The following is a 16,710-nucleotide window of genomic DNA, read 5'->3' as shown; positions in this document are numbered from 1 at the left end:
CAAACTTTAATAAATTCCAGATTGTAATTAATAACACGTAAATGATAAGTATTTGAGGACTCAAAGGACATAAAAAATGAGATTAGTAGCTGTAATGAACAACAATTAAGGAATAATTCAGCCTATGAACATTAGTAGTTAAGCTTCAGATCCACACAATGAAAGGCATAAATAAAATGACACCACTTTAAACAATTATCACCGGGAGACCCCATGAAGCACCAGCTGGGGCAAGGTCAAATGTCATGGGTTGTTTTGGTAACTCATAAGGGACACAGAAAGAGAAGCAGGCGTTTTTATTCATATGGCATAAAACGTTTTTCTTTCCTAAGCAATTTCACAAAACATATCTTAAAGTTATTTTTCTATGTATTTCTATTAGTGTTCAAGAAAAAATAACATTTTTCTCCTGAAAGCTATAGTGATGTCAATAAAATGAGCACTGAAGTCATAATGTTTTAACACATTGTCATGCAGTGTTTCTGTATTTATAACTGGGATACAAAATGCTCAGTGAGTGGCTAGTGTAAAAATATTAGGCACTAATCAATTACATGTAAGAACCAAATTGATCCCATCACATTGGAGGGATTTAATCTGAAGAAAATCAGCTTTCTGACTTGGTTAAAACAAAGTCTATAATGTAATGAGACAAGATGGAAGTAGTTTAAGTAATAAATGTTTAATCAAAGAATTTTACATATTATTAACAGCATTCATTTGGCCAAACATCTACACGTTTGTAGAATCCTACTGTATATAAAGTGGGAATGTATCAAGTATAGACTATGAAAGTGCAAATAACAAGTCAAGGTTAGATTAACTTTTTTTTTTTACATTATAAAATTAACTTGTTTACAAAATAGGCTTTGCCAAACTTCATTACTGAATTGTAAAGTCAATGACTGTGTTGTTTTTAAAATATGTACCAAGGAAATACAAATTGGATAATGATCATTTTTCATGCTCAGGAGAGAACAGCACAGAAATAAAGGATACTGCACAAGGAGCAAGGAAACCAGAACCCATTGTGTACACTATCTTCACACAGAGCATTCTTTCTCACCTTAACTGCAGTTGTGCAAGATGCCTCAATGTGATGCAAAGACTCTATATTGGAAAAATTACAACTTGGTCTAAAAACTTATTGGTGTTGATATTTTAAATCCAAAATAAATTTGTAAAAAAATCCTTTAATGGACTATTTCAGTTTAATATACAGTAATACACTGTAGATAAAGTTAGTATTTCCCCCCACTAACTTTAAGAGGGATTGATATCAATGTTTCTGATCACTGGAGAAATAAAAACTAATGTGGACCTTTGATATCCATGGCATAAGAGGATTTCCACTACAGTTTATCCTAAGAGGATCTGGGGAATATTAAATATTCTAATATAGTGTCCTAGCAATATGAATTTTAAGTACAAGAATATTTCAAAATCAGGGTTTAGAAAAAAAAGTAATCAAAAACCATAATCACATCTCTTGTGGATAACAATACTAATATAACTTTTTACCCAGCCCAGGATTTGCCTGTACAAACTCAGAACTGAAAGTTTGGTATCTGTAGATTTCTGGTAACAATCTGGCAAAACACTAAATTGGAGGGTTGTACTTATCTATTTTGCTTATGTTATGCTAGTTTTGATAATATTTAAGTAAAACAGCCATTCCAACAGTTTACTCTAGTTTTAATTACACACTGTACCATTGTATCTTAATTACAACTAAGACCAGTATTTTCTTCACAGTAAGACACCGATAACTAGGAAGTTGATTTTTTTCAACACTAAACAGTAATCACACAGCAAATGAGTATTGTGCAATAGAATAAACACATGTCAGCATTTGCTAATTAGGCAAACAAACTGATGAAACATTTAGTTGTTATATTTAGTGTAAAAGCAAGGCCATGGGTGGTTTTATGGAGGTCTTTGCAATTCATAGCATAGTTACTTCAGAAGAGACATTGAAATTTGAATTACTCACTTATTTAACTGGCAACTATCCATTTAGGTTAGGCAAAGGCACGGTAACATGTTGCGCAGGATGTTTTATTGAATTTCTTAATAATCGTGGGATTTACTATAACTCATGAAAACTCCACTTTTTTTTCTATTTTATAAAACACCATTAAAAGTAATTGCACCCATCAGTAATTAGAATGCACTGTAAAATTGTGAAAACAAATAACTATGATTGCACTTCCAATAAAGTGTCTCTTAAAATACAGCACCGCTGTTGCTAATCAACTGTATTTTAATATTAAAATAAACTGTTTTTAACAGCAGCATTAGGTTTAGTTAACTTAAGCTACAGGCTACATTTATATAAATGCAGTCTCCATGGCAACAAAAACCCATTTAATTCTGGAATATCATTGCTACCAAGTGGCACCTTTTACTCCCGAGAACGCTGACACTGCCCTGGAGCACTCTAGGATGCTGCACACCTAAATGCCTTGTTAGTCAGCGCACAAGTCAGAGTTTGGCACAGTTGGACTGTAAATAGACATGAAAGGAAATCTTTGATTCATGTGAAATTAAAACTAATTACACTTGTGGTAGATGTGGTACTAAAGAGACTTCAATTCACATTGCTCAGACAAAAAGGAAGGAAGTTACGGAAGAGCACGAAGAGATTGAAGACATATATGTTATCGGATCTATCCAAAATAAATTTCTAGAATGAAGAAAACTTTTTTTTTTTTTTTTTTAAAGGAAAGCCACCCAAAGATTAGGCAGTAAGCCTTTAGTTTAAATGTTCAATTAAAGTATTGTCAAGTCTAGGCTAAATAGAGGACTGCATTTTCTTAAAGAGTGTGGAATACAACTTATTTCATTTTTGTTTCTCTTTCTCTTGCTCTTCTTTTTGTCAGCAAAAAGGGGAAAAGCTATTCAATTAAATACAAAGGAAATTCCCTGTAAGGTTAAAATAAAAAATGAAGCTACCATTCAAGGGAACTCCTTTGGATTCAACCCTAATGTCAGTGTTTATCACTGAGTTGGAATTAAGTGAATCAAAGTCTCTATCAAGCTTCCTCCACCTAGCATACCATCTGTAACTGTAATTCATTTAGAGCCCAGATGTGTGCAGTTCACACTAAATGTACTTGTTCAAGCCACTCACTTGAGGTTTGAGGTGTTTGACTTGAAACATCTGAACCATCTCCTCTGTTGGCCAGCCTCATTACCACTGTCACCAGCTTGAGACACTGCTTCCTCAGCCAGAATATTTTCTTCCAAAGGATTTTCTTCTATCTGGGTTCCTCTACCTTCACTGACACTGGCATCTTCAAACACTGAATCTTCTGGCAGCACCAGTTCCACATCCTTCACACCTTCTGACCCATCTTTGATACAGGGGAGCTGGGAATCTGCTCTGATTTCTGTAGTTGCTGGAGGAATCAGGGCAATACTCTGAGGGTTCATGTCATGAAACCAAGCCATGATGTTGCCAAGAAGATTGTCACTGATGTTGGGGTCCTGGCCAGCTGAGTCAGGGTCACTAGCTGAGGGACAGAAATCACTTCTTGCCTCACTGAGAGGGTGTGAATTCAGGGTGTCAGTTGAAAATGGGTCACTCTCTGCTCCTAGTCTCATGAGGCTGTCACCAAGTTCCAAAAGCTCAGAGCTGCTCAATGCAGCCCGAGGGCTCTCTGTATTTCTGGGGACAGAGTCCAGCCTGGAAGGTAAAGAAGTGCCTATTGCACCTAAGGATGCTTCATTACTGAGGAAGTCTCTAGTTTCTTCATCAAGGGCCAGCCCAGACTCTTGCAGTGATAACTGTATTGCAAGAAGTATATTGGGATCATCTTCATCCAAGGAACTCAGAGCCTGAAGCAACAGAAAGCAAAACTACTTTAAAATTTGACTAAAGAAAAACTAATTTAACTCAATCAGGTTTACCATTCTTCCTTTACCAATGGATTATTAATTTTATTTATACAGAAAAATTATTTTATCTACTAAAATCTTGTATTTTTCTCCATGCCCATGCTAAAGGAAAAAAAAATACCTTAAAATAAATCTAAAATATAGGAAAATATTTTCCTGTAAAACATCTTTAAAACAAAGATTTTAGAATGGAAGGAAGAAACAGGAAAGTGATGAAAGTAACAACAGGAAATCACATTCAACAGACAAAGAGTAAAAGCATAGGCAATGAGGCTGCTCAGAAAGGCTACCTGAAGAGAATCCTGGTTTTCAGAGCGACTGGCAGGGGTGTAGTCACGCAGGGAAGAGCTGTGCAGCACACTCATAGATGCAGAACTTACCACGGATGTGCCAGGCCTGCGGCTGCTGCTGCCGCCTTCTGGAATATCTGTTTCAAAGCAATTGGTACCAAAGACAATTTAGTGACAAGTAAGACTTATTTTTTTCATACACCTGGTTGTTTAGATTGGCAATTTCTCTTTCAGTGCTGGGGAAAACCTGTGTTGACATGTTCACTTAATCTTTCTGGGATTTCTCATCCATATTTGTCTTAATGAGCAATAATATATATGATACTATCACTTCAAATCCATGATTTTTTACCTTTTTTTTTCTTTTTGAGATGGAGTCTTGCTTTGTCGACGACCTAGCTGGAGTGCAGTGGCGCAATCTCGGCTCACTGAAACCTCTACCTCCTGGGTTCAAGCGATTCTCCTGCCTCAGCCTCCCGAGTGGTGGGGACTACAGACGTGCACCACCACGCCTGGCTAATTTTTGTATTTTTAGTAGAGATGGGGTTTCATCATGTTGGTCAGGATGGTCTACATCTCCTGACCTTGTGATCTGCACACCTTGGCCTCCCAAAGTGCTGGGATGACGGGCATGAGCCACCGTGCCTGGCTGACTTTTACATTTTTGCTTGCAGTCTATATGGTTCTTTTCATAAATGCAAGTGCTACTATCCATTTCTCTTTTTTTGTTAAGCAATAACTAGTAAAGGTTTTTTATTTTTAGATTTCTTAAAATTAAATAATTTGGGATTTACAATAGTCTGAAGAGCAAATCTTTAGTCCCATTGATCCTGACATTATAGTCAGAAGATTTTCACTTATTAAGTTAACATTTAAAAGTTGAATAATTAAAATACTTTATCTCTAATGCCAGAAATTCTCTCTCTTTTAAATAATGTCTACAGGACAACTAAGGCTAGGAGACAAATATTCCATGAACACAAAAACAGTATCAATCAATATGACAATTAACGGAGTGCTTCACTAGTTGCTTAAATGTTTTAGAAGCATTATCTAATTTAATACTCACAATGAGCCTATAAGGTGGCACTATTATTATTGTGTCTTTAGAATGTGGAAACAACCTTAGAGAGGCTGTGACCTAAGTTACACAGCTAATATGCAGCAGAGATGGGGTCATGAATCCAAGTTTGCCTGACTCCACAGACCATGCTCCTAACTCCTCTGATTTTCTGTGTCCTGTCACAACAGAAGCATCTGCATATTTATTGTATATCTAAATGACAAACTCGTTCACAAACATTTATATCAGCCAGTTTGAAGGATAAATTCAAGAGAACTATGGGATTAAACCATACTCAACCCAAGGAGTTACCTAAAGTGCTTTCACTTGGCTCATCAGGGTCTGGAGGATTACTGAGTAGACTGTGAACGTCTCCTCGACGACGCTGTCTGTGCCTCCTCCGATACTGAAATTCAGCATATTCCTGCATAAACCAAAGGTTATAAAATACAAGAGAGCATGCAATTTTTAAAATGCAAATAAAACAAACTACACACTTTTTTCCAGGGGAAAAAGTTTGTGATTTTATACACATCTTATAAAATCACTTGGCTGAAACATCAGGTTTTGCCATGCCAAGGAAACACAAAAGGTAAAATGGAAAAAGAAAGTTTTCAACAGTCATTACAATTGCCTAAATTAGGAATACTTGCAAGCCCCAATGCTACATTAGAACACCCCTATTTCATATGCCTGATGATTTCAAGAATCTTGTTATCTAATTAACACTACAGTCATATTACTCATTTAAGTACGGCTTTCCTTGAAGGGAGGTTTTTTATTTTTTTATTTTTAGAGTCAGGATCTTGCTATGTTGCTTAGGCTGATCTTGTACTCCTGGCCTCAAGCAATCCCTACTACTTGGCCTCCTAAGTAGCTGGGATTACAGGTGTGAGCCATTGCACCTGGACACAAAAGTGGTTTTAAAAAAGTGACTGGGGGCAGGTGCGGTGGCTCACGCCTGTAATCCTAGTGCTGTGGGAGGCCAAAGCAGGCAGATCACCTGATGTCAGGAGTTTGAGACCAGCCTGGCCAACATGGTGAAAGCCCATCTCTACTAAAAATACAAAAAATTAGCTGGGCATAGGGGGTGGGCACCTGTAATCCCAGCTACTCAGGAGGCTGAGGCAGAAGAATCACTTGAACCTAGGAGGTGGAGATTGCAGTGAGCCAAGACTGTGCCACTGCACTCCAGCCTGGGCAACAAGAGCAAGACTCCATCTCAAACAAACAAACAAACAAAAGTGACTGGGATATATGTAACAGAAAAAGAAAAAAAGGAACAACAGTAAAAAAGAACACACACTGTTAAGTAGTTGCCAGATTGTTGGATTTTCTATTCTTTGGGACTGCTACATACCATATTCACAAATCGAATAACTAGATTAAAAGACAAATGTTAGGTTAGCTTTAAAGTAAGATGATTATTTAGCTTGTTTTCTATATAAGTCAATATGTGGTGCTATTTACAACATAGGTAGGGGAACGTTTTCTATTTAGCATATGGGATGAACACAGACTTAGGCAGATGTCCTCAGTCTATTTTACATTTGTGACAATGTTTAAAGTGAGTTTGTTATCACCAGAGGGTACAACCTGGGACCATCTGCTATTACCTGGGTATAAATGTGACAGAAGGAAAGAGAATAAAAGAGAAGGGAAGAGAAGAGAGGAGGCCAGGGTACCCGATACCAACATAAAGAGGCTAATTTAGAGAATCATTATGGTGTCTTTCCATGATAAACACTAAGATACTCAACTTTATGATTATCCTGGTTACCCTAGAATATTCAATATGCTTATATTGTGAAAGTACTAGGAGTAGGCGAAGACAAATTTTGTATCACAAATAAAACTTTCACATCATACCACTCTGGTGACATTTATTTAAACTTCTTCATTTATATAAGTAGTTGGACTCTTAAGAAGTGGGAGGCATCCTGGGCTGGGCGCGGTGGCTAAAGCCTGTAATCTCAGCACTTTGGGAGGCCGAGAAGGGTGGATCACGAGGTCAGGAGATCGAGACCATCCTGGCTAACATGGTGAAACCCCGTCTCTACTAAAAAAAAAGAAAAATACAAAAAACTAGCCAGGCGAGGTGGCAGGTGCCTGTAGTCCCAGCTACTCGGGAGGCTGAGGCAGGAGAATGGCGTGAACCTGAGAGGCGGAGCTTAAAGTGAGCTGAGATCCGGCCACTGCACTCCAGCCTGGGCGACAGAGCGAGACTCCGTCTCAAAAAAAAAAAAAAGAAAAGAAAATAAGTGGGAGGCATCCTGTTAGGTTAGAAACTAATAAATGAAAGATACTCCAAGTGCCCTGAAGGTTTATACAGGTTCTTTAAAACGCTTTGCTGAGATGGGGCATCATTTCCTCTTTTCCTAGAGGCCCATGATCTCAAACTGATGACTTATTAAGTGTCATCAAGGCTCAACAGACCAGTGAGGAACACCAGGTACATTTCTTAGACAAAGATGGTATGAAAATTTTATCTCAATTCAAGGCTTATATTAGGGATAATTTGCTGACTTTGTAAACTTGATAATGGTACAAAGTTATGCATTAAACTATTACTGACCATAGACTATACATATTTCCAATTTAGGAAAATGAAACCATTTAAAAGCAACTGCAAAAGAACTTGTATATCTCAGATGGCATTCTCTCATGATGCAACAGGCTTAAATATATTGTTCTCATAAAATTTATCTGAAAATTTCCAAGGATTCCTAAGATCTTCAAGAATGTATATTAAAAGGGTTTAGTCAGTATACTCCAAATGGTTTGAGAATGTTAAGGATACAGAGAAGACTAAAATGTTCTAAGATTTACAGAGGGAGAGGCTGTAAGGAGCTGTTTTAAGTAATAATTGCAACAATTTTGTCAGTGGCTTAATGAGATGCTTTAATCCTAGAACTTCCATGGGGTATCACCATCCACATTGTAAAGATGAGAAATTAAGAAAGAATATAGCCTAGGATCTAATAAGTTACACTTAGAACTTGAATTCAGGTGTTCCTCAGACTTTATGCTATTTCCACTGAGCTCCACTGCCTTTAAAGTAGCATAAAACAAACCTTTATGCTTGCCAGACTCAAGTTAAATTGAAAAGAGTACAATGAAATTAACTTCACTGAAAAAAATATAAATTCAATCTAAGTCTACTGAAGTTGGTAACCTTGTTTTTTCCCTCACTATTAAGGCAAAGAGCTATTTTTCAAAAATATAACTCTGGCAGTTACTCGATAGTCAAACATATGCAGAATTTGAAAGTCTCACAATGTATAGTAATTCTTTATATCTGCAATAAGGTTTATGTAAAAGCCTAGTGTTTCAATGTGTCAAAAACTAAAGAAAACTAAAAGTAAATAATTTCTAAAAACTTATCAATTCATAAAAAATAAAGTAACAGTCATATTAGTAGGCCCTCAATATTCAAGGACAAATATTTCATGATTCCTTAAGTTTCTGTCAGAGCCAGAAGCTGCACGATGATACACATACATGCTTGTGAATACACTGATGAAGGTTCTATTTATTTTTGCTAAATAGTGTTTCTACCTTAAAACACGGAAATCATTAGTATTTTTTTTTCTAATTTCAGTTTGCTTATTCTTCCTTTTATGTGGAAGTTTTCCACAATATCCCCGAAGCTGTAAATGTATTAAAACATAGAAATAATAAATGCAGGATCAGATAAAGGTTCATAATTAGTTTTAAAATAAAAATTTCATTAATATATCACAATTTTAAAAATAATTTAAGTGAATTGAAAATGTCCAGATCAGGGCTCTAAGCACAATTTTTTTCAAGTCAATATTTTCTTGGATGTATCTACCACTACAAAAGTCACAGGTGATTGCAAGTATCTTCAGCAGCTGAAAAGAGAAAGTATCTGATTTAAACAAGCCACAGTCATGCCTGGATAATAATCAATTTCATTGTCTTTCAATTGCAGGTAACAAATGGGTTATACATTAGAAACAAAGTTCTCCTCATTTGTTCTGTACCCTTCCAAAAATTAAGTTGAAGGGTTATCATAGGCATCAAATACTGTTTAATAAAGAGCAAAGATGGAGAGAGAGGAGTAGAGAGAATTGCTAAAACCATTTTAAAATCAGACTCAACAGTGACAGTGGCAATTTAAATCTCAGAAAACAGCTATGTGATTAAGAGTTTCACTCTGTCTTATTTTTATTTGCCACAACTGCTATCTGTAGTGTTGGTAATTTAGACCTTCTGTATTTTAAAACGGTATATTAATAATGACAACAAAAAAATAAGAGTGTGAAAGTCTTGAAGATAAGCAGAAAGCAACTAAGCAAAGCATTTCTTTATGCATACACATTATTAATGTCAAGTTTTCCACTTTAGCAACTGATTATAAATCAATTCCTTCAGGTTGTTGCATTAACCTTAAAAATGGATTGTTCTTTTATATTTTTAATAGTTTCAGACTAAAACAATATGATGACTAGAGATGCATTTGTAATAAACTGTCTCTCTATTAACAAATTAGAAGATATTTTCCAAAAATGTATATTGTAAATTTGCCTTAATTCTGACTATTCAGTAATGGAAAACAATAAAAGAGTAATGCATTTAACAATGTGATGATATACCAATACCACATAAATAGCTAAATGTAGGCTCTGTCAAGGATTTTTGTTACAAAAGAAAGAGAGCGCTGCTGATAATCTCAGTAGGATTTAGAATAGATAAGGATGCAAATGCAAGCACGATTGCAGTAAGAAAAAATACAAAAACAAAAACCCCATAAAACAATTACCTCTGGTGATGCAAATCCTAAATATTCCCAATCCCATGTTCCACCAGCAAAGCTACAAAGAAATTAGACATACCATTTGATTTAATATCAGTACTACAAAGTATATACAATCAGATCCTTGCCCTTTGAACATTACTTTAAATTCCTCTGTTGGAACTTGCTTAACCAAAGTAGATAAACTATTAAAACAGAATTAAAATGATAATTTCATTATTTCTTTCAAATTCTAAGTTTTTATGTTTCTGTAAAATGATCAAAAAATAAAAATTACCATGTTATAACAAAGTATTTTAAAACTGCTTCTATTTTTATTTTACAAGTAAATATTTACTCATAAATATTACATAAAAATAGGATCAAAGGAATTTATGTAAAATAGTGCCAAAGGAATGTTTAATGCTTATAATTATTATAAATAGGAAAGTATGCTTCAATTTACAGAAGTAGTATGAGTATGTAAAATAAAACAACCACAACTCAAGTGATCTTTAGTGGATGAGTTTATCACTTGAATAACTACAAATATCAAATTTCTCTTTCCTTCACAACTTCTTAATACAAAAATACAAATATGACCATAACAAGCTGGCAAAGTTTCCAAATTCTACATCATAAGATGTTTATAACTATCAAATCACTATATATATTACATATTTGAAATAATACATTAGAATACTCTTAATTATGAGTTCACCTGAAATGTGAAATTAACCTAGGTTAATTTAGTCTAAGGAGCTACACAATGATAAACAAACAAAAAATAACAAGAAAAACAGAAATAGCACGGAGGAAAAAAAAAAAAAAATCACCAAAAAAAGTTAACATACTTTTATGAGCTATCCACATTTCAGGTGTAAATAATTTCCAAGAATATGAACCCTAGTTGGATAAAAAATAAAACTGCTGGCATTTGTGGCTGGAGCCAGGATGACTTCCAGTGTACATCCTTCTTACCTGCGCCTTGGAGCTTCTGGTGAGTCTGCAGGAGCTACTCCCCGAGCCACAGACGCCAGGAATTCTTGCCTCTTCTGCTGTACAAGGCATGCTGCTTTGATGATCTTGTGGCGGGGTGTGCGAAGGTAAGGCCTATTGACTTTCTGGGCAAGGTCTTCAGTGACCATTTCTAGGTCTGTCTATAGTCAGCAGAGAAAAATAAAGATCACAGGCTTCATAGATTAATCAATAGCAAATCCAGAGTCTATGTGGTTTCTCAGTTAAATCTAACTCTTTTGAAGTAAGAAACTAGTTCAAATTTTGAAATAACTTCCTATGTAATGTATTTTCTATTTTGTACATGTTTTCTAGATTATGAAAGAGAAAGAAGGATTATATATAAAATCATGTGAAATTTAAAAAAAGCACTTATTTGATAGGCATTTATAGAAATGAAATTGGTATAGATTACAAAGAAGCAGTGAGTAGAGCAGCTGTTTACAAGGAATTTATAATCTGTCTATGTGAAAAAAACTAATACATTTCAATGCACCATACAAGCAAATGCACGATGCCATAGTGCAGACTATATAAAAGTGCTGAAGGAATCCGAATTAAGGCAAGACGACAGTGATCGGGGTCAAGTCTGGAAGGCTGTATGGAGAAAATGAGTACTGATCCTTGATGGAAATGTAGGATATAAATTAGCAAAGGACAGTTCAAGGGATGACATGAACTGTCATGTAACAGGAGAAAGTTTAGTGGCTTCAAAAGAAAAATGTACAATGAAGTTATTTAGCTATAGTGATGCTAACTGGCTTAGGTGTTTTTGTTTTTTAAATACTGTAACTTTTTCAGTTGTATTTAAAAAATAAACTGGTAAACAGCAACTTTCTCATCTTGTAGGTAATGTGGGTAGTTTCATCTTTGATGATAAAATTCTTAATTACATAATTAGAAATATGCCTGATTTCAAACTTCAACCAGTTTAAAACAAAGACAAAAATGCTATAGGAATTGTTTGCATCACTCATAACTCATTCAGACCTGCAGAGTGACAAATTTAAACAGAAAGAAATTTCAATTTATTAGTGGTAACTTTTCCTTTATTTAAAAACCATTTAAAAAATTAAAAGAAAATTGTTTTACTAATCATGTCCACATGAAATAAAATAAGTGGTTTGAAAAAGGAAAAACTCTGTATTTCGTAATAACTGCTGCTATTTAAATGTAATTAAAAAATATCTTACTTGCATTAGTTCGAAAATTTCTTTCTTTGTGCTTTTAGGTTCCAAGAAAAATCCATATGGATAAGAACACTTGAGAATGCGCCGAGTTTTTAAAAGCACATGAACTGCATCTTCAATGAAAGTGGTATCTGGACAGCCTCCTTCAGCTAAAAAGTAATTGAGGCACAGTGAATTTGTTTTTGCAAATATGCCATTTGTAATATTAATTAAACAATGATTTTTCTGAAAAAAGAAAAAAGAAGGATCATTAGGACAAAAACTGTTTTAAGTAACTGTCTGAAAATACTTATTTGAACCAAACTAAAAAACTACATAAAATACTCATGTATGACATGTATGTGTTTATAAAAGAAGTATATGCCCCAGCAGCCCAGGAGCACTGATGGTATTCATAAAGGAATGCACATACTCATCTTGGATTCTGGTCTCACTCCATTGGTAAGCAAATCTAGCTTTAGGTCAACCAAAAGGTTCTAGGCTTTACTTTTTCAGATTATCCCTAGCAGAATTTCCCTGCATAACAATGAGAACAAATGCCTTTTCTAAGTTGCTTATAAAAAGAGCCTAATTATGTAAAATCAATACTGTAAGGAAAAAGATACAACATTCTGGCAAACAACTAGACAACTAATCCTAGTTAATAAAAAACTGCAGAGAAAGAAAGAAGGGGAGGAAGAATGAGGAAGATGGAAGACGAAATTGCCTTAACATCTGAGACTTTTTGTTCTAAGAATATCATTATAACAGTCTAGGTTTTCGCTTAACTGAAAAAAAACAAAAAATAAAAACCAGAAATTAAGCACGAGAATCTAAGTTTGCAAATACTTTAGAAAATCAGATTATTTTGGATGCCTGTAAAAAGAAATTCAGTGTGTGTACACAAACTGACATACAGACTACCCTGAGATTCTGATGTATGTGAGAAATGTGTGAAGTTTTGCTTCTTCCTTTTCAATTGCTGTACCTTTTTTTTTTTTCCGCTAATTTGTTATGCTGCCTGGAACCTCCAGAATGCTGAATAGAAGCAATAATTCACATCTACAAATATTGAATATTGTTAAGTGTCAGGCACAGCTGGAAGCACCAGGGATGCATTAGTGACCAGACAAAAATCCCTGCTGAAGAGCTATACGACTTGTGAGGATTTTTTTCCTCTCAATTTATACTGTGGACAATACTTCAAGAGTTTGATATTGCCTAATACAGTTATATCTTTAATGAAGTCCAAGAACTAATAATTAACAAGCAGGCTATACTGCTATTGACATATTCTTCCCCACTCCATTTAACTTATGGTATTGTCTTGACTAGGGAATTATCCTAATGGAAAGGATTTTAATATTCATTATTTTGATAAACTGGAGCAACCCAAGTATAACATCACATTTTTCACCTTAAAATGTACTTTTCATATGTAAGCTATTATTTTTAAAAGGTGACTTTTAAAAACAAAAATAACAGAACCTGCACTCTGTGTGGTCATTGTGGGTTATTATATTCTAATGATGCTATCAATACTCAATTCATATTTTGGAATATTCTTATAAAACTTATAATTTAGGACTCACACGTTAGCTCCACCTCATGGCTTTGCTTTTTGACCCCAATGTTCATTATTTACCAGTGAAATGATTTCTCTGCAAACTGTTACTGACTTCCACATCCTTAGGCACTCTGCTAAATTTTCTCAATAATTTTTGGGTGTTCAGTTACCTGACAATTGGGTAGGATGTGTATCTTGCTCCTCTCAGTGATGTCCTTTAGGACCCATCCACTTTTCCCAACATTGTAGAGCATCAGCAGTGACACAGAGTAAGCAAAATCATGAAGTGTTTTTATCTCTTAACAGCACAGGCTGCATCAAGAGGAGGAGGCTAAATACTGGGTAGAAAATCCAATCACAGAGACCTCATCTGCTAAGCTGCACTCAGGGCTTCAAAGAACTCAAAACAGTACCAGAACAAGCTAATGGACATAATGTATTCCTTTCAGGGCCTAACCTACTAGTGAAGCAACAAGCATGGAAAGATATTTTATATTAATTATCACACATACAACTTATAACTTACTTTCTTTGAGAGCTCTGCTCAATTGTTCCATCTTTTCTTTGGCTGTTTTAAGAAGGCGTTGTTCTAGCTAAAGGAATAGAAATAAAGAATGTAAACCATTCTCTTTATTTATTCACAACAGTATAGGTCAGCTCATTTGAAATTATTTGGGACATACCTGATAACTATGCTCGTGGTTTTTAAATCTTGTATAATAATGCATAAATCTGTCAAGTTCCTGAAATCGTTTGTGTTTTTTCTCAGCCTAGAAAGCAAAAGTCCACAAATGACTTTTATAAAAACTAGTAGCTACTAAAATAGTTTTTGGGGGAATCATTTAAAAGTTTTATTAGTGATAGGTATAGTGCATTCAGATTTGTGAATTATTTTCTTGACAGAAAACAATATTTTTTTTTTTGAGACGGAGTCTCGCTGTGTCACCCACGCTGGAGTGCAGCGGTGCAATCTGAGCTCACACAAACCTTGCCTCCTGGGTTCAAGTGATTTTCCTGTCTCAGCCTCCTGAGTAGCTGGGATTACAGGAGCCCACCACCATGCCTGGGTAATTTTTGTATTGTTAGTACAGATGGGGTTTTGCCATGTTGGCCAGGCTGGTCTTCAACTCCTGACCTCAAATGATCCGCCTGCCTTGGCCTCCCAAAAGTGCTGGGATGAATAGCATGAAACACTGTGCTCGGCCTTCAATGTTTTATTATATGGCTTTTTGCTATGGACTAATGGTATTCCCCCTAAAATTCATATTTTGAAGCCCTACCCCCAATGTGACTGTATTTGAAGACAGGACCTGTAAGAAGGTGATAAAGCTTAAATAAGGTCATCAGGGTGGGCCCTATTCTGATAGGGCTAGTACCCTTATAAGAAGAGGAAGGGGCACCAGAGGTCTCTCTGTCTTTTCTGGCCACCTAAGGAAATAGTGAGAGGGTGGCTGTCTGCAAACCAAGAAGAGCACCCTCATCAAGAACCAAATTGGCCAGCACCTTGACCTCGGACTTCACAACTTCTAGAACTGTGAGAAATAAATTTCTGTTAAGCCACCCAGTCTGTAGTATTTTCTATGGCAGCTGAGCAGACTAAGACACTTGCTCTACACTATAATGTAATATTGCATTGTTGATATTAATGTTAAAATTGTTTTTAAGTATTTACAGAGGTAGGCTGGGATATATCAGACTTTACATATGTATCTTCACCAAAATTAAAAAAAGGAAAATGTAAAAGGGAAAAAGCTCTCAAGTTTATAGAGCTATTTTGTTGAAATTAAAGGCTACTATAAAGTATATTCAATTTAATACCTTATTAAGATGAAAATGGACAAAGAAATGCAAAATAACTCCAGTAGCAATGAGCGGCTTAGAGAGATGTCTTGGCTTAATTGGTTCTCTTTACCTCCACAGTCATTTCCTTGGATTGCTCCTCCACGTGCTGAATGACTTCATAGCGAGTACATCTGTAATAACCTCCAGTGGAAGAACTATGTTTTTTCCACTCTTCAAGGCAAATCCAGCAAAAGTCATACTTGCACTTCAAAAGAAAACACAGATGAAAACATCTCCCATATTAATATGCAAATTATTTTCTGCTTTATAGCCAACCAATCTGTAAAGATTAAATAATTGTGTTTGTGCGACCAGCAACAAATCTTCTCAAAGACATGACCTCTTTCTCATGTTTCCTCTGGAGACATTATCTGCATTATGGAAAGATGTGGGGATAGTTTAAAATTATTATTTATAGGGATATATTAAAATGTAAAGCATAATATTATGAAGTAATCACAATGAATCATTAAAAATATCAATAAGATATTCTTTCCAAATAATATCAGATGCAAGTGTTTCATTCTTAAGTGCAGTCTAATCTGACACTGGTATATAAAGCTCTACCAGTCTATTTGAAAAACTTCTGGCAATACTGACAAATTGGTTTTGAAACCAGAACTACGCTTAAAAGACCTCTAAGTGGAACAGCTGATATAAAAACGGTTTCCCATTTTAATGTAAATTTCACTGAATTACCATAATTATCAGACAGTGCCAAAAATATGAGCATTCAGTATGAAAACACATCCTTTTTTATGCTTATGGATTTTGAGTCAGTTAAAAAGATCTTCCCATTCTGTTGTCTTCAGGTACTCCTTATGGTTTATTTATTTTTTATTTTATTTTATTTTCTTTATTATACATTAAGTTCTAGGGTACATGTGCACAACGTGCAGGTTTGTCACATATGTATACATGTGCTGTGTTGGTTTGCTGCACCCATTAACTCGTCATTTACATTAGGTATTTCTCCTAATGCTATCCTTCCCCCATCCTTCCACCCCACAACAGGATCCGATATGTGATGTTCCCCGCCCTATGTCCAAGTGTTCTCATTGTTCAGTTCCCACCTATGAGTAAGAACACGCAGTGTTTGGTTT

At 35.2% G+C, this 16,710-nt stretch overlaps 1 protein-coding gene across 2 annotated transcripts in view; it reads right to left on the bottom strand.

Moving 5' to 3' along the window:
• Positions 1 to 663: 663 nt before the first annotated feature.
• Positions 664 to 16,710, bottom strand: part of ANKIB1 (ankyrin repeat and IBR domain containing 1) — a 164,624-nt gene continuing 148,577 nt past the window's right edge. Inside the window, exons 12-20 of one of the 2 annotated variants that reach the window (XM_030932121.1) lie at positions 15,678 to 15,812; positions 14,449 to 14,535; positions 14,292 to 14,358; positions 12,223 to 12,368; positions 10,994 to 11,172; positions 10,040 to 10,091; positions 5,566 to 5,677; positions 4,191 to 4,327; positions 664 to 3,840 (exon numbers count right to left, since the gene is read on the bottom strand). In XM_030932121.1, the coding sequence (XP_030787981.1) occupies positions 3,130 to 3,840; positions 4,191 to 4,327; positions 5,566 to 5,677; positions 10,040 to 10,091; positions 10,994 to 11,172; positions 12,223 to 12,368; positions 14,292 to 14,358; positions 14,449 to 14,535; positions 15,678 to 15,812 (1,626 nt within the window). In that variant the 3' untranslated portion in view covers positions 664 to 3,129. The remainder of the gene's footprint in view (positions 3,841 to 4,190; positions 4,328 to 5,565; positions 5,678 to 10,039; positions 10,092 to 10,993; positions 11,173 to 12,222; positions 12,369 to 14,291; positions 14,359 to 14,448; positions 14,536 to 15,677; positions 15,813 to 16,710) is intronic. The other variant, XM_030932122.1, reaches the window with a different exon arrangement.

This window comes from Rhinopithecus roxellana, chromosome 6, assembly GCF_007565055.1.
Source record: "Rhinopithecus roxellana isolate Shanxi Qingling chromosome 6, ASM756505v1, whole genome shotgun sequence".
NCBI lineage: Eukaryota > Metazoa > Chordata > Mammalia > Primates > Cercopithecidae > Rhinopithecus > Rhinopithecus roxellana.
This window is presented reverse-complemented; position numbering and strand designations above follow the sequence as displayed.